Below are 23,264 nucleotides of genomic sequence, written 5' to 3' on the forward strand. Positions count from 1 at the left end.
TACAAAAATGTATCCATTTATATTTTATATTAATTTATGATATGGCTTTTTTAAAATTAATACTTGAAAATTGTATCATAATAGCAATGACACTGCTCAGACTTCACGTGTAATATACCCGAATAACCTCATGCTGTTGGCACTTCTGTAGCATCTCACTCACAGCCTACATGTGGATGCCCTCTTTCAGGAACAGATCACAACCTGAAATCATAACGTGCTTCTGTTTGCTCAGCAGGGGCACTGTTGCCAGACATGTTGCTAAGTGACAAAGTAACACAACACATTGTTGTGTGTGTGTGTGTGAAACGAGTTGAGCTGGGTGCCGTGTATCAGGAGCATGCAGGCGGGGGAAAAGGAAAAAAACAGCACTCAGGTCGTTTCAGGCGAGAGCTGTAAGACCTCAGCTTTTCTCTGCGTCTCTCACAACTGTAAATAATTAGATCTTGGATCCAGAGTTCATCATCCTTTTCATTTTCTCCGCCAGCAAAACATTTTGGCCGAGGAGTCACCCAGTTGTCTTCCCACACCTGCAGACAGATCACTGGAGCAAAATGAAAACAATGGTAAGAGTAAAACGACAAGAAATCCTGCCTACCTGCAGAGCCGCAGACAGATTACTACATCATAAATTACTGTGAGTTGGTGTCATGGTTATTCCCACATAGGTACCAGTTTATTTTGCGTCACTTCCACCATCCTTGTTAAAAGAATCAGGTTTGTGAGAATAATCAAGTAAAAGAAACTGGCCTTTTCAAGAAAAATGTCTCTAATTTCTAATTTGTGTTTGATTTTATAATTTATTTAAGTGGCTCCGTCTCATGGAGGTAATTCTGCTCTAGACCGCACCACCGGCAGCCCGTTACCTCCCCTGACTCAAGACGAAGGTGCAGGTAATGATTCTCTTCCCTCCCTCTAGTGAGCATATAGCAGGTGTCACATCAGAGTTGGTGATGAACTCTTAATTTAGGTATCGGTCTCACTGCTGAATCTTTATTTTGTTTATGTTTTTTCCCTTTAGGCACATTAAAAAAAACCAGTGTTTCACCTCGAAACATGTCCCAGTACAGGAATGTGTTCAATGAGCGCGCTAGGACGGGCTTCTGCTACTGGCTTGTGGAGAAGAGTCCAACATGTTAGTACTGACTGAAGCAAAATATAACACATACAATAATCTGCTTATTGCAACTTTCATGCACGTGTTGCTGGATTATCTAATGTGATACTGACGTCCCGAGTTCCAAAAAAGTTGTGACACTGTGTAAAATGTAAATAAAGACAGAATGCAGTGAAATCCCATAAACTCATATTTGACTCACAACAGAACATGGAAAACATATCAAATGTTTAAACTGTGAAAAATCTACCAGTTCAAGATAAATATTTGCTTATTTTGAATTTGATGACAGCAACACATCCCAAAAAAGTCGACACAGGGCTGTGTTTACCAATGTGTACGGTCAGCTCCTCTCCCTTACAACAGCCTGTAAACATCTGGGAACAGAGGAGACCAGCTGTTGAACGTTTGGGGGAGGAATATTGTCCTAACCTTGTCTGATACAGGATTTTAGCTTCACAGCAATTCTGGGTCTTCTTTCTCATATTTTCCGTTTCATAATGTATTAAATGTTCTACTGTGGTGCCATGGTGTTGTAGTAGATCAAGTATATGGTTTAGCATTATCTAAAATAGGTGAGGCCTTCCCTGAAAAGTACATCATCTGGGTATTCGATTTTTTTTTCAGCTGTGTCCATTGTGCACAGAAATTTCTCTAGATTCCCTGAATCTTTTGATGATATTAAGTAGATGATGAGATACTCAAAGTCTTCACAATTTAATGCTCACAATAGAAAAATTTTATGTTCTATTGTGAATCTAATTTTTGATGGCAGACCATAAAATGAATCAAGTGATTCTCACAATCAAAATCTGCTGCACCACAGCAGATGATTGTATAAGAGATCATTCTTATACAGGAATGTTCATGACTGGGATGCTGTTATAAGGAAGGATAATGATACATGACCAGTTTACACATTGACATCTTTTTCTTTTCATTCCTGTAGGTAAAGGATGCAGCTTGGGTGCATATAAAACCTTTCTGGGATTACCAAAAGTTTGAAGAAACAGTTCACCAGACCTCTTCTAAAGATGCCCACATTAGTTTGAAAAGCTGAGCTTGCACTTACTTGAAAATCTGTAAAGAAGTATTATCAGAAATACACATACTTCTAGAAATTTGTTTAATTTTCTTATTTTTTTCTGCACAAGTAATGAGGTATGGCGAATTACAAAATTTTATTTCCAAAAGAGACTTGATATATAGCCTACTCAAGTTCTCTTAGCAAAACATCTTTATTTTGTTTTTAGCATAAGTAATAATGATAATGGAAAATTTAAATTTAATAAGTTAAGCCTCGCCTCTCATCACCTTCACAAGTTGAGTGAAAATCTTGTATATTCCCTTGTGCTATAAACGCTGTATTCGTCTTTTTTATGGTTGACTTTGTCTTTAGTTTCAATTCATTCAGAAATGCCTCTTAAGTGAATATACAGAATACAGCTGATTTTTGCACACACTCTTTAGAGCTTGTTTTACATTTTTGGAAGGTTTAAATGAAAAAAACAAAATTAAAAATGTTTAATTCACTGTGTCACAAAAATAAACTTTGGTTTGCTTTAATTTGACCTGTTATTCTGGTAAAGTGAACTTTTGGTGCAGGACAACACTCGCCTACAAATTCCTGAAGATAGGCGTGTTTTTTTTTTATGTGTTAATAATTCATAGATCATACATGGAAGCTTCTTTCTGCTTCTGATAAAAATCAAAAACAGAACCCAAAAAATACTGAAAATTATCTCAAACTTTGGACATAACTCAAACTCTAAAGTAATTTTGTAATTTTTGAGTTATTTCTTCGATATTTTTGCGATGCCCTGTTCAAAAGTTTGAGATAACAACCTGAAATTTTAAGTTATAGTCTTCAGTAGCAGACACAAAACATCAAGCCTAGCTTCACAAAGAGACAAAAATGTTTTCGGAAAATTGTCAGGTACAAAGACTGGACTGAATACTGGACTACTTTTCAAGACTACTTTAATTAGTAACGTAAACAAGAAGCAAGAAAGGCTGGCTCATTGGAAGGAAAATATAGAGAAAACTAATGTGTAATTGCTGCTTTAGCCGGTGTAAACAATTCTCGCGAGATCTAACACGATTGTGTGACGAAAGCGCAAAGGAACTTTTAAATGTGCGCTCTTATCGCCACCTAGTGGTTAATTTTATAACAAACTTTTCTTGGTTCAACTCAATACATTAATAATACGTGAAGACAGTGAAACGTTTCAGTGCTTTTGTTTACAGACCGATCTCCGTAGGAGCCGTTTAAGCTGCCGGTTGACGCTTTAATTGCCGTTTCCACCGCGGAGACCCACCAGGTAATAGCTCCTCAACGTCAGGCAGTGCTACTTAAAACAAGCGGCTTAGCTAGATTAACGTTTTATAAATGTCAAATAATTATAGTGATATTGATTTAACTAGTTGGATTGAATATTTTGAGGTAATGATTATTGTTTGCAAACATTCGTGACCGGGAGTTTTGTGGCAGTCAAGCTGCTAGCTAGCACACAGTTATTGCCAAAGTTTTACCGTCAAGGCGCTTCCCCCCCGCGGAGTGCTTTCACACGGTTAATTTAGTGTCACAGCTTTAAAAAAATACACAATCCTGCTGTATATAGGTTATTAAAGCTGTGTTTTACTGTTTATCCCGCTAATAATTTTATCACCTAAAATTCCCTCCAGGTGCAACCAGCGGAGCCCAGCCCTGCACTTAGAAACAGATAGACCCACAAGTAACCCTGCAAGTTAATTCATTAATAAACAGGGATAGGTTTGACGAGCTGAACTAATGAATGAATGGCTACTCATTCTGCAGAACTTTGAGATGGAGATACTCAAACTTATTTGAGGCCAGATTATTTTTGTTAATGCTGTGAAAAAAGCTGTTTCTTTGTAAACATACATTTGTATTTAGTTGTAGTTTTGGCTGCAGTATTGGGGTTGATGTGTATTGATTTGTGCAGGGAAATGATAAGCCCATATTCACGCTAGTGTTAGGATTTACGTGATCTTAGTTTGAAAGACAAGGGTTTAAGGTCAGATGATAAAGTAAGACATCCACGCTTTTCCGGAGCCTTTTCCAGGTTAACAGTGCATATGACCACTTAGAGCTGTGGTTCGAGCAGGGAATTATCAGCCCCTAGGGATTAATATTGATAAGTATAGATTTACTCGCATTATTGCTTCTGCTTACAAGATCAAGGTCAAATTTATTTATATAGCACATTTCAAACAGCCGATGCTGCACAAAGTGCTTAACAATATAAAAATGGTATTAAAAAGCAACAATGTAATACAATAATAACAATAAAAAACAAAAGGACAGTAAAAGAATTAAAACAATAACTAAACTAATTCAAATAAGACCAAAATGCTTGGGTCATAATGTGTTAAAAGCCAGGGCATAGAAATGTGTCTTTAGTAAAGATTTAAATTGCTCAAGTGTTTGTGCAGATCTAATATTTAAGGGGAGACTATTCCAAAGTCTAGGACCTGCCACAGAGAAGGATCTATCACCACGGGATTTGAGGTTAGTCTGTGGGATGGACAACATTAGTTTTGATCTAGACCTCGTGGTTTTTCCTGGAGCATAGGCAGAGAGCTCAGACAGGTAAGGAGGGGCTCGGGCATTAAGTGACTTAAAAACAAAAAGTAGAAGTTTAAATTGGATCCTGTAGGAGACAGGAAGCCAGTGTAAAGAAGCTAAAACTGGGGTTATATGCTCTCTCCGTTTGGTACCAGTTAGCAGGCGAGCAGCAGCATTTTGAACCATCTGAAGATGATGGATGGTGGCCTGATCTAGACCATAATACAATGAATTGCAGTAGTCTAATCTGCAAGTAAGAAAAAGGTGAATAACACGCTCAAAGACGTTAGCCGGAAGGTATGGCTTTACCTTGGCTAGCTGTCTTAACTGAAAAAAACAGGACTGAACTACTGCACTCACCTGCTTATTCAATTTAAAAGAACCATCAATGTAGACACCGAGGTTTTTTACATGTGTTTTACAATACGAGGAAAGGGTGCCCAGAGTGCTGTCGATATGATTAAAGTTGCCAAAAATGACAACCTCAGTTTTATTTTCATTTAGTTTAAAAAAATTTAATGACAACCACTGTTTGACATCATCAAGGCAGCGTAATAAGAGCTGCGAATGGTCTGACCCTGCTTTTAAAGGTAGATAAATCTGCAAATCATCAGCAAAACAATGAAATGAAATGCTGTACCGCGAGAAGATGGAGCCCAATGGCAACAAATAGAGTGCGAACAGGGCACGACCCAAAATAGAGCCTTGAGGTACACCGTATTTAAGAGGGGCTATTTTGGAGTTGTGGGGGCCCATATTGACATAAAAAAAACCTTTCTGACAAATAGGAACGAAACCACTGTAGGGCAGATCCTTTTAGGCCAGCATGAAATTCTAGCCGTGATAACAGGATGATAACAGCCGTGATTACAGGGCTAGTTCTTAATCAATCTCCTTTTTAATTGCTAATCAGATATAGGTAGACCAAAAAAGGTTTTCACCACAACAGGAGAGCTTCATTAAGTCAAATAAGAGTATAAAAATGCTTGCATGACATTCAGTGCAGAAGCTCCACTGCTGAATGTGGTGTCCTTGTTCTGAACTTCCAGTAAGAACGTGCCAACACTGATAAAAGGAGCTGGTAAGATTGGAGAGATATGATTACTGTGGAATGAATTTTTAAGAAATTCTCTTAACCAGGTAACCCAGTGTTGGGCCCACTTTATGTAGAGTTAATGTTGTGTAGAAGCTAATAAAATGATCATCATTGCATGAGAGCCAGTCCGTGGTCATTTTTATCAAGAAGCTTATCCAGATGTGTTCATTCCTTTTCTAACTGCGTTTTGGATCAGGATCTTAGACATGGATAGCAGAAGAAAGAAGGTGGCCTTCAGCTGGCTCCGAACTACAGTCACTTCACCAGCACATCATCAGGGTGGAAACGCTGACTCAGTCACACCGCCTTGCCGGACCATAACGCAAAATGAAGATTCAGAAACTTTGCCCTGCAGTGATTCTCCAGGATCTGCGCGGCTTGGAGCACTGAGTCTGGATACTCCCAAGAGAAAAGCCGAGGTGCTCTCTGAAAGTCTGCCCTCTGTAGGCAAACTTAAGCTGCGGAAGCTTTCCAGAAAAAACAGTGAAACATTTAAAACTTTGAAGGTAAACCTTTGCCATTGGATTATAATTTTAGATTGAATGTTTTGAATCTATCTTGAGTCTCACAAGTTGCTTGGTTCCAGTGAATACATTATCTGTTTGTGGTTAATTTGGCACAGGACAAACCTATGAACACCTCAGCCGCACAGCCAGAGTCCAAAAACATCCAGAAAGCTTCACCACCTCCACCCCACTCTTTTATCTTGAAGAAGAAAGACAGGACACCTGAGGAGGGATTAAAGGCTATCTGCAGGAAGGCACTGATGGCAGCCCTTGGAAACACAAAAACAACGTGCAGCACTACTAATATCATCAGAACTGACATGAACAGCTTGTCTTCACCTCTGCAGACTGAACGTCCCAGTCCAGCCTACCTTGAGACAACCATTGTGGATATTAACAGCTCCTGGAGCCAGTATGACACTGCACCTGAGGACCGAGGCGGTAGCAAAGGAGATCAGTGGCCCACCCTGCAGGTGTTGGAAGACTCAGACATCAAAGGTGATGCTTCAGAGCCAAAGACAGATGGAAGGGTAAGCAACTACAACTTGTAATAAAAGTAATATAGCATTTCTTCTTGTTATAATGTTTTAGTTGTGCATTGGTTGTTACTGATTCTTTTGAATTCTAAAGCAGCTTCAGTTTTTATTTTAAAATGTTTTTAAATGTATCATACCATAAAATTATCATGGCGCTGAATCAAGATTTTGTTTTTCAGCGTTTTGTGGTTGAAGGAGAGGATTTTCCCAGGATGTTTGTTAGTGAGGACTCTGTTTCTCTGGAGAAGACCTTCCAAGACAGACCATTTCCTCCAGACAATGAGCTGGAAGCTGAGGACCATGACTCCGCCCTCCCTGCACTAGAGTACATACCAGATTCTTCATCTCGTTTCTCATCTGACCAGAGCTGTGATCAACATCAAACTTTAGTCGATAGTGAGGGAGGTGTAACTCCCACTTTTACGTTTACACCCTCTAATGAAACCACTGGGACCCTCGAGGCAGCTGCTAAAGACATGGAGGTGCCTTTCTCATCACCACAGAGGAAAGTTTTTGTCTCACTGAAGCAGCCCCACTCACCGCACGTGAGCGTTTTAAATGCATCTGCAGTTGAGGCTGACAATATTTGCTCATCCATCATTAGGGGACGTTCATCGGATCCCTTTGCTCTGCCCCGACACTCAAATACGGGAGCGTCAAAGCTGTGCTTCGACCCCACAGCCTCACGCAGGCAGTCGGACGGTGTTTTCCGCATGCGTTACCCTGGTTACTCCTCATCTCATACTTGGACTCCTAGAAGACTGTCCTTGGGGGCTGAACCTTTATGGACCAGCTACCCCTGCTCAAGCAGTGAAGCTGGCTTCATAGACACGCATTGCCATCTGGACATGCTCTATGGAAAACTTGGCTTCTGCGGGACGTTCAGCAGCTTTCGAAGGCTGTACCAGAGTAGCTTCACTGGAGAGTTTCAAGGCTGTATTACAAACTTCTGCAACCCAGATATCATGGTGAAAGAGGCGCTGTGGGAAGGTCTGCTGGCTGAAGACATGGTATGGGGGGCATTTGGGTGCCACCCGCATTTTGCCAAAAACTACTCGAGTATTCAAGAGCGCAATATACTGACGGCGATGAGGCATCCAAAAGCCGTGGCCTTTGGTGAGATGGGCCTGGACTACTCCTACAAAAACTCTACTGACACCTCAACGCAGAAAGAGGTAAGGTAAAATCTGAAGTGGATTTTCTAATTTGAGACTCAGTTTTTCTTGAGCAGCGTATGCCTGGATATTGAAAATAAGAATGTCGTGGTCTTTGTTTTGTTTCTCTGCTTCTCTGTGAAGGTGTTTGAGCGGCAGCTGCGTTTGGCCGTGGCCATGCAGAAACCTCTGGTGATCCACTGCAGGGATGCAGATGACGACCTGCTGAAAATCATGAAGAAGTGTGTTCCCAGGGAGTACAAAATTCATAGGTGTGTTGTGTGTGGAGTAAAACCCTTTAAACTCAGTTTTTCTTTTTATAGCTTCTTCTTAAAATTAATTGCTTATTTTTTTTGTAAGAAATTCAAATGTTTCAGTTTAGAGAAATAAGATAAAGGCTTGCACTTTATTTCTGACTAGCCTTTTTGTAATTGACTCGTAATAGTTGTCATTTTTCGATGGTGATGAAGAAGAACAGAAAACGGTCATAAAGTGAATTTGAATTATTTAATATGTCTGAAACACAACAGCTGTTCTGCTCATTTCCACATCAGAACTGACAACCTGAGGATTTTTAAACTCTAAAGACCTTTGGAGTTTAAATCTTAGTGCCTTTAATCAGGCTTTTAATTTGAATTACGTTGTGCTTTCCAGGCACTGTTTTACAAACAGTTATCCAGTGATTGAGCCCTTCCTGGCAGAATTCCCCAATTTGTATGTGGGATTCACAGCCCTAATCACCTACTTGAGGGCTACAGAGGTCCGGAATGCCGTTTCCCAGATCCCTCTGAATCGCATTGTGTTGGAGACAGATGCGCCATATTTCCTGCCAAGACAGGTATGTGTAGATAGAGGCTCGGGAAATCCAAAACAAACATCTTGTGTCATTAATGAAAGAAAAGGTTTCTGCCATTTTTTTTTAAAATTGCAAAATATTAGAAATGTATTATTGAACAAACTAGAGGTATGTCATACAGTTTATTAGGTACGCCATGCTAGTGCTGGTTAAACCTGCTTTTGCCTTCAGAGGATCTTTAATTCTTTGTGGCACAGACTCAACAAGTGGTCAGTTCTCAGAGAGTTTGGTCTCAGATCACAACACAGAAATGCCCACTTTGCTATCAGATTAAACATTTGAACAGTCTTATGTTAGCAAGATATGATCACAAAAGATCCTGTTACCGTTATGTTCAGTGTTTTTTTTGTTTTGTTTTTTGTTAAACCAGCATAAAGGAGGATGAAAGGTATATAATGGTATGACGACAGTCTTGGGAAAACAAAGAAAGTTTGATCTATATCAGAATCAGATGTAAAGCATCAGAGCTGATTTTTAACAGACAACATCATCATACTGTGTGCAGCAGATCCAGCAGTGGAGACGTTTTTGTTCCACCATGCTTCTGAAAAGAACCTCCTGCCTGTTGGCCTGTCTCTTGTGTTCCTTGACTGCTTGATCTCTTGTTGATCTGAAACGAAATTTTCCCTCCAAGAGTGGAGTGAAACTGGGCACATATTTCTATTGAGTCTAAAACTACTATCAGAATTTAAAGCAAATATCCGTGTTGTTATATTTGAGGTATTAATTATTATGAGACTCCATGTTGACCTTTTTGAATGTCATGCTCTTTAATAGGTTGGGAAAGGTGTCTGCCAGTTTTCCCATCCTGGAATGGGCATCCATACTCTGCGGGAGCTGAGCCTACTGAAGGGGGAAGACATGGCCACTGTCCTTGACACCATCCGAAACAACACCACTCAGCTGTATGGTATATGACCTTTAGAGAAAACGCTGTAAACTGGCAAGAAAGAAGAGAGACGTTTCCTGTTTTTGTTTTATATTTGTCAATTCTCCATATATGGATGTTGACGTGTGGAGAAGAAATTTCATTTTAAACAACCTGAAAGAGAAAAAGGAGACAAGCCTGACTGGAATGAAAATATCTCTTGTCTAACAGAGATCCAAGTGTATAATTGTTTATCTGAATATTTCTTTTATGCCGTTGTTATTATAGATTAATTTCTAAGCAGTTTGTGTTTTTCTTTTATGTGTGTTTCTGTAGTTTTACATTGCTCGCTTGTTTGGTTTGCTGGACGTTTGGCTGCCTTGGTGTGATGCAGTAGAGATGCATTAAAAGTCTTTATAATAGTGCTTCTTTTTTCTCTGAGACATGTTTTGTTAAATTAGTCATCAGTGCGAACACTGGTGCTGATGGAGGAGCGCACGGAGACAGGAAAGCATAGTCTACAGTGGAGCAAACGTGTACACTGAACAAAGCTGATTCTGCATTGAGGGAAGGAGAGGGGCTGCGGGAGCGGTCCATTACTCCACTTTAATGACGCCCTGCTCGTCACACACATTTGTCTAAGTGCTCTTTTTTTTCTTTTTAAATCTAAACAATATCAAGAGTGAGCAGATGTGTGTTCATCCTGCCAGTTTTTTATTTATTTATTTATTTTTTTAAGCACATTTCTTATTATAGAGCCTTTAAAAAGGTCAGAGTAAACTCTGTCACTGAGGTTTGGTCAGGATGTTCTTCAACATCCTTCTTCCTTTTTTTTTTTCTTTTTCTTTTTCTTTTTTTCTTTTTAAAAAAAAAAACATGGTCATTTTGTGTTTTGTAAGACATTTAGCCTTTTAATTGTAGCTTTAAAGGTACCAGTTAAGTCTTTACTCAAGTGTTTGCATCCTAAGCATCTGTTTCCTTGATATTTTTAGCTCATACAACCAAAGTTCACATGGTGAGACATTCATGATCCATGATATCATGAGGGTCAGAATTTAATCAAACTGGCACACGGTGGTCACCTAATGGGTCTTCACCCAAATCATACTCAAAGTCAAGCATAATGTTTATGCACAAGGCTTACACTTTTTTCTCCCTGATGTATTCAACAATATTCAGTTCAGGTTATTTAGCAAAGTCGTTAACAAAACATTCTTATTAATAAATTTTGCGTGCAAAAAGACATTCCCAGGCCAGTCAAGAGATATAATCGACTGGCCTGGGAATGTCTTGGTGTTCCCTGAGCTGCGCTGGGGAGAAGTCTGGGCTTCTCTGCTTAGGCTGCTGCCCCCCACGGCCAGCCCAGCCCAGGGTGAGTGGCGGAAAATGGATGGACAACTGTTTGTGAGGTTCCTTGACTTCTCAGTGGATTTTAATTGTTAGTTTTTGCAGTACAGCTAATTACCACCAAGAAAACTGTTATTCACCCATCAGGTAACCTGTAAATCATGAACCGGATGAGCTGTTGCATCACAGACCTTCTGATTTAAAGACTCATTAAATATAATACAGTGAGACAAAAGGTTGATTGATGCTTTATTGTATAAGGCATACCCGAATCCTAAAGAGACAGATGGTATAGTGTGTGCTGTAGTGATCTATACAGGGTATCATTTTTTACAGGTTGACTAACATTAGATCGTATTTCTCTGCCGACACAGGAGTTTTAATAATGAATGCAAAATGTCAGAGTGTGAGTTAAACATTTGGGTGTTTGAGAGACATTTTTCCTAAAGCTGCACCCCGGGAAATTCATAATGACAGCTGAACCAACCCCTTGATGATGAACATAATCTTTGAGGCTGAAATCTCCAGGAAATGCTATTTGGCTGATTGATGTGTTCCATTTTACACACAGGGTCACATGGTAAGCATTTTAATGTTTTAGGCATCATTCATTTATCTTGTATTTCATGTTATTTAACCACAGTCTAATAACTTAGATAACTAAAGCTGATTATGGAAAACACTGACACAGTCTCTGATCTTCAACGAGGAGATGGTCTCTCTGGGGAAAATAATATATATATATATATAAATATATTGTAATATTTAAAGGAAACACTTTTTTTACTGTATAAACCAGAAAGAAGGGACAACCTGCTGATTCTGTGTTTCCCAGCAGGCGTTGCACAATCTCCTGCAGCTCTACAATGTAGTCCGCCAAGTCTTCTGCTCTCAAGGTGACGCCAATTTCAAAGGGCGCACTTATCTGGTCCGAAGAGAAAAAAAAAACACAAAGCTGCAGGATTGACTGCTGGGAGATGGGCTGTATTTGTTTTGTATTTTTCCCCAACTCACTGTCATGGTTTTGTCCATATTGGTTTGATTTGGCTCCTCCATGGCTTGGCGACCGATTCTGGAGGACTTCACTTTGTTCTGTGATTTAAAAATGACATCTCATCATTGTTATGAAATAATTTCCACTTAAGAGGTTTAATTAACATAAGAAAACCTCCCTAATTCAAATGGCATGGGTGAGGTACAGTGCAGAATAATGTCACTGGTTGGTTGGTGAGTTCACAGTCTAAATAGCTGGTAGAGTTTTAATTTTTAGTCCATCTTAAAGCTTTGGTGGTTATGATGGGTGATAATAAGTTTAAACTCAAAGGCTGAAAACAAAAAACATGAAGCATTGAAATATTTATAGGTTATTACAAGCGTTAAAAAGAAACCAACGCTGAGTGAAGTTTTCATAAAGATTTTATAAAAATGTAGTTTAAAAAAAAAAGATAAATTAGGACAAAGTATCTCACCTGAGGTTTCTGTGATGGGCTGAGGAAGCTTGAGCCCGCACTGGTTGACTTGCACCACAAGGTCAAGGAACACAAGAGAAAAGCCAACAGGCAGGTGTTTCTTTTCAGAAGCATGGTGGAAGAAAAACGTCTCCACTGCTGGATCTGCTGCACACAGTATGAAGATGTTGTCTATTAAAAATCAGCTCTGATGCTTTTCACCTGATTCTGATATGGATCTAACTTTCTTTGTTTTCTGTCCATCTTCGTACCTTTATATACCTTTCATCCTCCTTCATGCTGGTTTAAAAAAAAAAAACACTGAACACAACGGTAACAGGATGTTGTGTGATCATATCTTGGTAACATAAGACTGCTCAAATGTTTAATCTGATAGCAAAGTGGGCATTTCTGTGTTGTGATCTGATATGAGGTGTGATGGACATCTTATCAGTGGGCTATGGACAGAATAGTATTGCAGTCACAGACTTCTACAGCAGCACTGACTCTCAGGCAAGAGCTGTAATAAAGTTAGCAATAATCTAATGTTTGATTAGACAGGAAACTTAAATTTATATCAGCATAGTGTTATCATTACATCAGTGCTCAGCTGGAATGAATGCTACTTTAATATCTCTGAAATAAACAAATAAACCAAAGTAACTGGAGCGGATATTGACACAGCCATGTGGCATTTGATTTACAAGGATTTTCACTCACATTTACATGCTTGTGTTGTGTAATTGTGCTTTCAGTGGAACTGTGATGGTTCAAAATGGTTTTTAGTTTTTAAATCAACAGCCTACCAATTGACAAAATACACGAAGCCTAAAGCATCATGCATAAGACACAGTATGAAGGACAGTTTATATGAAATGGAAAAACTTGCATTGGTCAGACAGCTACTCCAAGAAGTGTAATTACATTTCTTTGATTTAGGAAAGTAATCTGTATTTAATTTTTTTCTTATTTAGGCATCACACCTATCATATGGTTACTCAATACTTTGTTAGGTACACGTGTCCAATTACTCAGCACGATTATCTAATCAGCCTCAACTCAATACATTTACCCATGTAGACAAGATCTAGACGACCTGCTGAAGTTCAAATGGAAGATCAGAATGAGGAAGAAAGGTGATTTAAGTGACTTTGAGTGTGGCATGGTTGTTAGCACCAGATGGCCTGGCCTGAGTATTTCACAACCTTCTATAGGGTTTACAGAGAATGGTATGAAAAAAGAGAAAATAATCATTGACTGGTAGTCAAGCAGTAACTCGGTCCCTCGTTACAGCCAATGTGCACAGAAGAGCATCTCTGAATTTGCAGCACATTCAATTTTGAAGCAGATGGGTTACAGCAACAGAAGACCGCACTCGGTTTCTCAGGATAGGAAAATGAGGCTGTGACATTAAGATGTTCAGGAAATAAACAATAAACAGTCTGAAAGCAAGGCAGCACGGTGGCACGGTAGTTAGCACTGTTGCCGCACAGCAAGAAGGTCCTGAGTCTTTCTGTGTGGAGTTTGCATGTTCTCCCCGTGTTTGCGTAGGTTCCCTCCGGGTACTCCGGCTTCCTCCCACCGTCCACCGACATGCAGCTTGTGGGGATAGGTTAGTTGGATAAACCAAATTGCCACTCGGTGTGAATGTGTGAGTGTGAATGGTTGTCTGTCCCTGTGTGTTGGCAGGGTGTACCCTGCCTCTCGCCCTATGACAGCTGGGATAGGCTCTAGCGCTCCCCGCGACCCTGAAAAGGATAAGCAGAAGCATGTATCCATCCTGTCTCATAACAGCAGATCAGTCTGCAGGGGACATTTTTGTCCCCCTCAATACCAACTGATCATCCTTTAATTTCCACAGCTTACCTGAGTATTGTTGCCGACCATGTCCACCCCTTAATGAACACACTGTACCCATCTTTTGATGAAAACTCTCAATTTCAAAAACAACCCCCCCCCCCCCCCCCCCCCCCCCCAAACACTTTTGGGATGTGTTTAATTTTCATTGAGGAAATGGTAAGTTTATCCAAAAAAGCTTCTACCCAACAAGGGTGCAGACACTTTTGTCCTCCTAAACATATTGAAATTGTGTTGGATTCTAAACCTTGGATTAATGCCAATAGCCCTGTTGCAATTAAAGCAATTTTCATAACTATCTCGCACATAAATGCATATAATCACCCATAAAGCAAAAAAGACAAGAAAAAGAAAACTATAAAACTACTAAAAGTCGTGCAGGAGGGAGTCTGCACGACTTTTTTTCCCTTCCTTATAAAATCTGTTTTCCTTTATCTAGACTAGACAATAGTCATCTCATTTTATTTTAGTTTATAGTTACTTTTTAACAAAAACGGTGAAAGTAAGAATGAACGTTTGAAACGGAAATGCGTGCAGTGTCGGAGAGACGCCACTAGTTGGCTGTAAAGCGACAGTTTGGTAGCAACAGAAATACCAACGAAGAAGTCGGACTCCAGCAAACAGCAACAAACTGGAGATTAAGGTGTAGGGGAAATGGATAAAAAGAAGAAACCTTTAGACGTGACTGCTTCATCGGTGAGTTGAATGTACAGGCAGCTCTTCAAATATTTGTTTGACAGAAACTGTAGACGCTTAAGCTTAATTATACGGATAAACATAGCTAACTTACTCTCATGGTTGCTAGCAGCACATACAACGAGCATGGACTGTATTTAGAAGAAATACATAACGTTTGTTAGTTTTTTTTTTCTTTGGAGAATAAACAGCTAAACCTTAAATTTCGGTTTTATTTCGTGCAGCTAGTGGACCTTAAAGCTGAGCTGTACAGGAAACAGGAGCAGTTCAAACGGCAGAAACTTGGACAAGAAACTTCTGGAGCAGGATTCAAAGCAAAATCAAAAGATAAGGTACAGCACGAGTGATTTCTGAACGTTTTTTTTATAATGGCGTGCAATGACTGACTCACGTTTCTAATTTTCCTCTCCACATGTTCCTCTGCAGAAGCCCAACATCTGGAATAAACAAAATGCGGGTGTTTCAGCAAGAGCTGCTAAAGATGCAGAGCAGCTGGAAGAGGAGCGGAGCACCATCGATACAGCAAGGTGAGTTCAGTACTGCTGAAGTTTTTCTGTATAACAGGTGGACCAAAACCTCTCACAGCTTTTTTTTCTACTCTCTCGACAGGCGTAAGTTGGAGGAGAAGGCGAGACTCTACGAACAGATGACTAAAGGAGACTTTCCTGGTTGGTGAACTGTTTGTGCCTTATGTCTGCTACAACAGCATCAAAGTGGGCATACTTTGTATTTACCTTGTTGTGTAACTCATCAGATGAAGAGACGGAAGGGCTGTTCCTTGTTGACTTCACCCAGAAGATTATTGACAAAAAGAGAGAAACACTTGCCCAGAAGGAGAAAGAGGACGAGGAGCAACTCAGCTCATCACCCGTCCCTCCTCCTGAGAACCCGGATGAAGAATGGTAACTTCACATTGATTGCATTCATCAATATTCAACTTGTGCTGGCATCATATAACATATCAATATTAGGCTTATATGTTTTCCAGTATTTGCTAATACATTATGTTGCCAAAAATATTCACTTGTCTGTCTTGAGTGGCATTCCTTTCTTAATCCATAGGGTTTAAGATAATACTGGCCCACGCTTAGCTTCATATCTTTCAGCTTTCCACAGGTTTAGGAGTGAGTTTATGGGAATTTTTGACTATTCTTTTAGAAGCACATTTGTAAGGTCAGACAATAATGTTTGATGAGAAGGCCTGGCTCATAGTTGGCACTCTAATTCAGCAGTGGTCAGGATTCTGTGCAGGCCAGTCAAATTCTTCCACTCCAAACTTGCTCATCCAAGTCTTTATCAACCTTGCTTTGTGCACTGGTGCTCAGTCATGTTGAAACAGGAAGGGCCGATCCCCAAACTATTTCCACAATATTAAAAGAATGAAATTGTCAAAAACGTCTCAGTATGCAGAGTTCCTTTCACTGGAACCAAGAAGCTGAAACCACTGCTGTAGAATCCAGTGGCAGCTGCTCGGCCATAGAAACTCATTCCATTATGCTGGCTACCCACTATTCTTGAGCTAATCTGAAGGCCACGTGAATTTTGTAGGTCTGTAGCGATTGACTCTGCAGAAAGTTGGCGACCTCTGCACAATGTACACCTCAGCATCCGCTGACACTGCTCTGTGAATTTACATGGTCTACCCCTTCATGGCTGAGCTGCTGCTGTTCACAGTTAGTTCCATTTTGTTATAATACCAGTAACAGCTGAGTGTTGAATATTTAGTAGCGAGTAAATTTCACAATTGAACCTGTTGCACAGGTGGTAAGGAGCTCCTAAGAGCGACCCATTCTTTCACAAATGTTTGTAGAAGCACCTGGGGCTTGCCACCTTTTGTTTTTAGAACAGAAGAAGCCTCTTGTATAAGAGCTGAGACATCTTCACAAACTTAGTTCAGTTTTCTAGACTACCATGAACTGAATGATTGAGAAGCCAGAAAGTTTTTATCAGCCACTATATGCAAATAACAATTTTTGCTCTGCGAATATAGAAGGAGTGATCAGACTCTATCACTGCTTTTTGACATTACAGATAAACAAAAGGCCTTGTGTTATTTGTCACAATATTTAAAAAAACAAAAACAACTATTTTTTTTCTCTGCAGGGTGGACTTTGTGGATGCTTTGGGACGATCTCGGCGGTGCATGAAAAAAGACCTGCCAGACTTTAAGAAAATGGACCAAGACCTTCAAGGGAAAGGGTAATTATTTATGTATTGTGATTTTTTTTTTTTTCTTCAAGGATGGTAATGAAATATTTGAAACTCTTAACTCTTTTGGATATGCCTGGTCCCTGTAGAAAAGCTTCATCAGACAAGACATTACTCTCAGAAGACATGCGACGAGAGCTGCAGAGGCAGGAGTGGGAGAGGGAGGAAGAGGAGGCAATGAAAAGGCCTGTTGGACCGATTCACTATGAGGATATCAGACAACAGGGTTAGTGTCACAGCAAAGAGCTTTGAGCCCTTACATCGTCTTTCACTCAGTCAGCCACAAGGCGATTTGTTTGTGGTTACAGATTAGTATTGAGCCTGTGTCATCTTTCCTCATAGTTGGCTACAGAGTTAATGGTGATCTTGAGAGTTTGAAGTTAGATCTTTGTGGGTTTTGCTTAATCGCCACTGAATTCTTTGCCAAATAATATATACCAAAAGAATTTATGGACTGAAAATAAGGTCTTTTTTTATGCTACGCTACACTTTGAAACAGAGGAAGTTTGGTTTGCAGGTTTGAAACTGTTGTCTTACTGTTGTTGTTCTTATCTCAGAGGCTCGGGACCTTGGTGTGGGGTACTACGCATTCTCTCAGGATCAGGAGCAGCGGCAAAAACAGAGAGAAACTCTGGACATGCTTAGAGATCAGGTGAGCTATTAAACACATGTAAAATGCCGGCCCAGGACAGCATTATGGTTTCTGATAGAGGGATGGACATATAGATATTCTATTCATCCCAGGGAAATGACTGTGTTATAGCAGCAGCATAAAGAATAATAAAAAAAAAACATTGATAAAAGCACCACAGGCCCATATTGAAGGCCTTGTTATGTGAGGAAGTGCAAAATTGTACATACAAGAGAAAGAGATAATTTGATAACAATGGAGAGAATTAATAAAGGAATTATTTAACTGTTTACAACACTGAACATTTATAATGTAATAAAAATATTTAGATTGTGATTGTCATTTAAATTAGATCCATCAGGAATTATTTATTACTTTATAATCTAATAAGTGTTTTATTCCACCTGTTCTGTCCTGCAGACTACAGATCAGCGCACAAAGAGAGAACGACTGAAGGAGAGGAAGCAGGCCATCCTACAGGCTCGACTAGCCAAGGTAAGGCAGAGGAAGATGAAGAAGGCCAAGCTGGATGGTACAGAGGAAGAGGAGAAAGAAGAGGAGAATGAAGGTTCGGATCTGCACGGCTGTTTGTGTAGAAAATTTGTTTGCAGGCTTCAGTTCAATGATCGCACGAATGCTAGTAAGAACAGTTATGAATTCTTGGTTTCAGGAGAGGAAGAGGAATTTGAAACAACAGGGACCTCCCCTCAACCAGAGGAGTGCCCAGAGGTCAGCATACTCAAGAAGGTGGAAGTGGAGATCCAGGAGAGGAGAGACACCAAACCAGGAGTTCCTCATGTCAGAGAGTGGGACAGAGGCAAAGGTAAGTCTCATTTAAAAAAAAAAAAAACACTTTCATGTTATGAATATAATAAATGTGCTGTATGTTTCAGCTAGATAACACGTTAAATAGGATGTTTTCTTTTCTGTCGATGATGAAGTTAATTCATTATTTAGATACAGCGGTTTCTGTGTCATGCATGCTGGGTCACTGGCATGATTTAACTGGGACCCTTGATTCAAACAGAGACATTGATATTATTAGTAACACTTGTTTGTCCTTCTGTAACAAATCAAAATGTGTTGTGAAAAACCCAAAGTTCAAGTCCCCAACTGATAGTTATAGTATAATATACAGTACTCCAATAAAAAGACTATTTGGTTTTCCATTTGATGAGCTCACACTGCTTTAGGCTGTAGTAATGTTGAGATGTGTATTTTTTTTTTTTATTTGTGGAAATTATTGCAAATACAGAGCAGAGCAACTATGTTTGATGAAAACTTCAGAGAGTCTCATTTATAAAACTGCTAAAAGAAGTACAAATGCACAAAAGCTGAAGATATTTGTGTGCCAAAAGTCAGCGTTCCTGTTATAGATAATAGACAACGCGGAAATGTGTGGTCAGCCTCATACTCTGCCCTCTGCACACCCACATTCAGCCAACAATGGTGACGCCAAACTCCTCATGACATTTGATGCATAGAGAAGAGCCAGGCCCCACAGTGCTCATTGCTTGTATTTCCTTTTCCTTGATCTGCATTATGAACAGGACTCATAATGACTGTGTGAGAGCTTTTATTGACTTAATGCAGTCTATGAGCAGGTGGTGAAGGCAAGTCAGGTCAGGTGACAGTAAATGTCAGAGGTGACTGACTGCTGTCACAGTTGCACTTTTATGCAATTTGTTAGTGCTCATTTGCTCTTTGAACCAGGGCTGATAATCACCTTTAATATCAGGGAAAGGCAAGTCTACAACTATCTATAACTCCAACTGAGCTGTGCTCCAAAGTCAGCCTCTTCTGACTATAAAAATGACTACCACCAGCTGTTCATCCTGAAGTGTCCAGCTTCTATTATTAGCACAGCACAAGTGGATGGAAGTAGTTATTTATTTGCATCCTTCTTCTGCCAGTTTTCTGGAAATTCCATTCATATTTGCTTGGCTGTTTGGATCAAAGCCTAGCTAGTTCTTCTAATAAATTCAGCACCATCCAATAATAGATTGACAGATTGGCTTTATGTCACTTTTAGGTGGAGTTTTAAGGATCAAGGCACCTCTGTTTTCTGGAATGTAACCTCCCTAACATTAGCTTTTGTCTTTGTTTCCTTTCAGAGTTCATGTTTACTGAGTGGAAAAGTCGGCGTCGGGAGGAGCGGGATACTGAATTTGCACCTCCATCTGCATACTTTGCAGATGACAAGAGGCCGAAACCAGGAAAGTATAAAAATGAGGAGAATAAATCCAACATGTCCTTCAAGTGGGCAAGAGCTCCAGGAGGAATCTCTGAGAGCAAAGCAGAACCACAACCTCGGTCTAAAACTGCATCTTCACCTCCTGAACCTCAACCAAACCCTCCCCCGTCTGCACAGCCACCGCCCTCAGACAGCTCGTCGCTGTCGGCTCCCCCCTTTCATCCCCAGTATCCCCCTCACCCGCTATTTTATCCTCCATTTCCTCCTCCACCTACTCCTCAGTTTGCAAGCCCACCTCACCTCCTTCCTCCATTTCCACCACCGTTCCCACATCAATATCCACCCCAGTATCCACCTCAGGTGCAGAGCCAGGCGCAACCTGCAGGTGACAGCCAAACCCAGCAACTCCACCAGGGCCCTCCTCAAAGTCTGGATGACATGTTGTCCTTCTACAGGAACTCCACCTGATGTCTAAATACTGCTTGATGTGTAGTTGGGTCATATTGTGAGTTTAAACACTGCTCTTTTTTTCTCGCTCTTTGTTTATAGAGTAAATCACAAAAACAATAAAACACAATATGTCAGCTTTTTGGAGTTTAGATATTTAATAAATATCAAGAGTGCATCATTTGTGTTTGTGTGTATTTTGGTCACAGAAGGGATTAATGATTAATTTCTGCTCAAGCACTGCACATGAATATCAAAACTTTAATCCAGCTACGAAGAATGACTGAGGGGATGTCATGCAATGCCTTGTTACTTCAGGGTCAGAGGTCAGGCAGAGACCAGTGACCTGAAGCCAGCTGAGATCTTCTGCCTTGACCTGACATACTGAAGTTACACCGTTTTCTGGAGAGAAATGATCAAAAATGAATTGTCATCGTGCAGGTGACTGCTGTTCAAAACCCCACAAGGCTAGCCGCTCTGATCGAAACTGTGGGAAGAGCGGTGAGTGCACTGAACGAAATATGGGAAAGATCTTCGAGGAGCTCACGGCTCTTAAAAGAGAGACCAGTGAGAGACTGGAGACCAGTGATGGACATTAGGACGAGTGTAAAATGGATGCAGTTCGTTCGACCTAAACCAGTTACCTCCATCTCTAATGCGGCTATGCCTCCACCCCTGACGGCGCCAGCTGCTTGAAGGTTGACGCCGAGGAGAACAACAACATTCTTCCAGGAGAGACGATAATGAGAACGAACTGACTCTCTGCCCTATTCATCAAGGCCACCTGCGTAGGACTGTTGATCTTTGCCTAACAGGCGAAAGGACACACACCCCGACACGCACACATGCACACTGATACTGATATGCACTCACCACACTCCCTTCCCCGGATGCTTACCTCGCTCGATGGAGACAGCGGCTCAGCTGGAGGCGCGAGGAACTGCAGCGTTCGCGACCGCTGTGTACATCGGCGTAATCCCCGCCCCTATGGTGCTTGTCTGTGTTTTATGGCGTATAGTGTGATGATCTGTGCTTCTTTATGTGCTATGGAGTTTCCTGTTTTCTCCTCATGATGACTCCCTTGTTGGAAGTCATCATGGGCAGAAACCCCCTTTTTTTTCTCCTGAACTTTGCCCCTATATGTTACATATCTCACTGTCTACCCCTTTTTTGCTCCCTAGCCGGACCTGTCTCCCCAATGTAAGTTTGTATATTATGTATTGTCTGTATGGTCGACTAGGTCTGTCATTTCAGCTCCTGGCAACTGCAACTGACAAATAAAGCTTATCCTATCCTATAAAGTTAAAACCATTTGTGGGTTTTTGCTTAGATGAAGATCAACCGTTCTTTTATGAGTAACCAAAACAAAAATCCTGCTAAATCCTTCCAAGGGGTTCATAAATTTTTCTTGCAAGAGTATATCACAAAATGATTCATATTTGTGTTTAATGTCAGTCGGCTCACGGAGCTGTTTGGAATCTGGGAGTGTGTAATTTAGTTGCAGTATATAAATATCCACCAGATGGTACCACATACACTTTTATGTGAAGTTCAAGTGACGGTTCATTGATTTCTTCACTATTCCTTTAAGAGTTGCAGTAGCCTTTGTTAGTTGTTTATTTACTGAGTATTTATTAAGGAAATTCTTATGCTTTGTCTCAAAACTGGCTTCGGCATAGCATCTTCTGATGCCTCGATTTATTCCTTTGCCAATCCAAACTGGGAAACCTTTTTTTCTCCAATCTTCTCTTGGAAAAACATGCTTGAATAAAGGTGCAGTTATGGTGAGCCTGTGTGAATATTAGCCTCAGTTTCCTGTTCTTATTTGACAGGAGTGGTCTTCTGCTGCTGTGACCCATCTCTAATATTTGATATGTGCAATCATACCTTGGCTATGAAAACTGTTTATTTAAGTTACTATTTTGTTGCTATGAGCTTGAAGTAGTCTGACCATTGTCCTCTGAGCTCTGGCATCAACATGACATGTTCACGCTGAGAACTACCACTCACTGGATATTTTCTTTTTTTCACACCGTTCTCTGTAAACCCTTGAGATGGTTCTGTGGGAAAATCCCAGAAGAGGAGCAATTTCTGAAATACTCAGACCAGCCTGTCTGGCACTAACAACTTAAAATCACTTTTTTTTTCTTCATTCTGATACTCGGGTTGAACTTTAGCAGGTCTTCTTGATCATGTGTACATGTCTAAATCCAGGCCATCGTTCATCTTTGGAGAGAATTTAGCAGAGCCCAATATAACAACTGCTCAGCTAAATAACCTCACATCACTGTTATGAGAGTGACTCAAAACTAGCTTTAATCATGCTGATTGACTCTGAATGCGGGCTGAATGCAGGCTGTTACATAAAAGCATCTAAAATTACCCTATAACGGAGATTCAGGCATGCAGCATTACGTTACAAAGGACAGCACTTCTGCCGTGGGATAATGTTGGTTTACATGTGCTGAAACATAACACAGACGGTTATCAGTTTTCTCATTCTGACCTCTGACCCTGTGCAGCTCCACAGAAAAATCACAACACACCTCACCAGGGAGCTATTCAAGGGATTAATAAAAAGCCTGATTTACCACTTGACCCTCATCACCCTATTAGCCTTCCAGTTAGATATTTGGCCTGGGTTCTCCCTCCCTTGTTTCCTCTCTAACGAGAATGTTAGTTTGGCGCATTGTGTGTTTTGTTGATCTCTCCAA

The 23,264-nt window shown here is 40.4% G+C and overlaps 4 protein-coding genes across 4 annotated transcripts; 3 read left to right on the top strand and 1 right to left on the bottom strand.

Annotated features, from left to right (window-relative positions):
- The first annotated feature begins 7 nt into the window (after positions 1–7).
- Positions 8–2,644, top strand: LOC308403084 (uncharacterized protein). The gene is made up of 6 exons (XM_080892335.1): positions 8–395; positions 488–566; positions 669–717; positions 810–893; positions 1,022–1,135; positions 2,067–2,644. The coding sequence occupies exons 1-6, from the start codon at positions 256–258 to the stop codon at positions 2,120–2,122; spliced, it is 522 nt and encodes a 173-aa protein (XP_080748461.1). The 5' UTR covers positions 8–255; the 3' UTR covers positions 2,123–2,644.
- Positions 2,645–3,296: 652 nt separating this feature from the next.
- Positions 3,297–10,135, top strand: tatdn2 (TatD DNase domain containing 2). Its single transcript, XM_080892701.1, has 7 exons — positions 3,297–3,438; positions 5,999–6,308; positions 6,425–6,838; positions 7,024–8,019; positions 8,143–8,270; positions 8,653–8,836; positions 9,632–10,135. The coding sequence occupies exons 2-7, from the start codon at positions 6,009–6,011 to the stop codon at positions 9,770–9,772; spliced, it is 2,163 nt and encodes a 720-aa protein (XP_080748827.1). The 5' UTR covers positions 3,297–3,438; positions 5,999–6,008; the 3' UTR covers positions 9,773–10,135.
- Positions 10,136–11,692: 1,557 nt separating this feature from the next.
- ghrl (ghrelin/obestatin prepropeptide) lies at positions 11,693–12,681 on the bottom strand. Its single transcript, XM_080892352.1, has 4 exons — positions 12,539–12,681; positions 12,084–12,161; positions 11,883–11,994; positions 11,693–11,790 (listed from the first exon to the last, which is right to left on the bottom strand). Exons 1-4 carry the CDS (start codon positions 12,650–12,652, stop codon positions 11,771–11,773), a joined length of 324 nt encoding a protein of 107 aa, XP_080748478.1. The 5' UTR covers positions 12,653–12,681; the 3' UTR covers positions 11,693–11,770.
- A 2,261-nt stretch (positions 12,682–14,942) lies between these two features.
- ccdc174 (coiled-coil domain containing 174) lies at positions 14,943–21,812 on the top strand. Its single transcript, XM_080892591.1, has 11 exons — positions 14,943–15,070; positions 15,295–15,402; positions 15,497–15,597; positions 15,680–15,738; positions 15,825–15,972; positions 17,174–17,269; positions 17,368–17,504; positions 17,836–17,930; positions 18,330–18,477; positions 18,580–18,732; positions 20,024–21,812. Exons 1-11 carry the CDS (start codon positions 15,029–15,031, stop codon positions 20,569–20,571), a joined length of 1,635 nt encoding a protein of 544 aa, XP_080748717.1. The 5' UTR covers positions 14,943–15,028; the 3' UTR covers positions 20,572–21,812.
- The last annotated feature ends 1,452 nt before the right edge of the window (positions 21,813–23,264 follow it).

Source organism: Rhamphochromis sp. 'chilingali' (genome assembly GCF_963969265.1).
Source record: "Rhamphochromis sp. 'chilingali' genome assembly, chromosome: 9".
Lineage (NCBI taxonomy): Eukaryota > Metazoa > Chordata > Actinopteri > Cichliformes > Cichlidae > Rhamphochromis > Rhamphochromis sp. 'chilingali'.

What these genes read in the sequence shown, in the direction of transcription:
- LOC308403084 (XM_080892335.1), top strand. Translation starts at nt 256, where the DNA reads ATGTTGCTAAGTGACAAAGTAACACAACACATTGTTGTGTGTGTGTGT. An exon ending in ATCCTTGTTAAAAGAATCAG is followed by an intron (nt 718 to 809) that starts GTTTGTGAGAAT and finishes AATTTATTTAAG; the next exon opens with TGGCTCCGTCTCATGGAGGT. An exon ending in TGTGGAGAAGAGTCCAACAT is followed by an intron (nt 1,136 to 2,066) that starts GTTAGTACTGAC and finishes TCATTCCTGTAG; the next exon opens with GTAAAGGATGCAGCTTGGGT.
- tatdn2 (XM_080892701.1), top strand. Translation starts at nt 6,009, where the DNA reads ATGGATAGCAGAAGAAAGAAGGTGGCCTTCAGCTGGCTCCGAACTACA. An exon ending in ACACCTCAACGCAGAAAGAG is followed by an intron (nt 8,020 to 8,142) that starts GTAAGGTAAAAT and finishes TTCTCTGTGAAG; the next exon opens with GTGTTTGAGCGGCAGCTGCG. An exon ending in AGGGAGTACAAAATTCATAG is followed by an intron (nt 8,271 to 8,652) that starts GTGTGTTGTGTG and finishes TGTGCTTTCCAG; the next exon opens with GCACTGTTTTACAAACAGTT.
- ghrl (XM_080892352.1), bottom strand. Translation starts at nt 12,652, where the DNA reads ATGCTTCTGAAAAGAAACACCTGCCTGTTGGCTTTTCTCTTGTGTTCC. An exon ending in GCCCATCACAGAAACCTCAG is followed by an intron (nt 12,162 to 12,538) that starts GTGAGATACTTT and finishes TTTAAATCACAG; the next exon opens with AACAAAGTGAAGTCCTCCAG. An exon ending in ATATGGACAAAACCATGACA is followed by an intron (nt 11,995 to 12,083) that starts GTGAGTTGGGGA and finishes TCTTCGGACCAG; the next exon opens with ATAAGTGCGCCCTTTGAAAT.
- ccdc174 (XM_080892591.1), top strand. Translation starts at nt 15,029, where the DNA reads ATGGATAAAAAGAAGAAACCTTTAGACGTGACTGCTTCATCG. An exon ending in TAGACGTGACTGCTTCATCG is followed by an intron (nt 15,071 to 15,294) that starts GTGAGTTGAATG and finishes TATTTCGTGCAG; the next exon opens with CTAGTGGACCTTAAAGCTGA. An exon ending in GAGAACCCGGATGAAGAATG is followed by an intron (nt 15,973 to 17,173) that starts GTAACTTCACAT and finishes TTTTCTCTGCAG; the next exon opens with GGTGGACTTTGTGGATGCTT.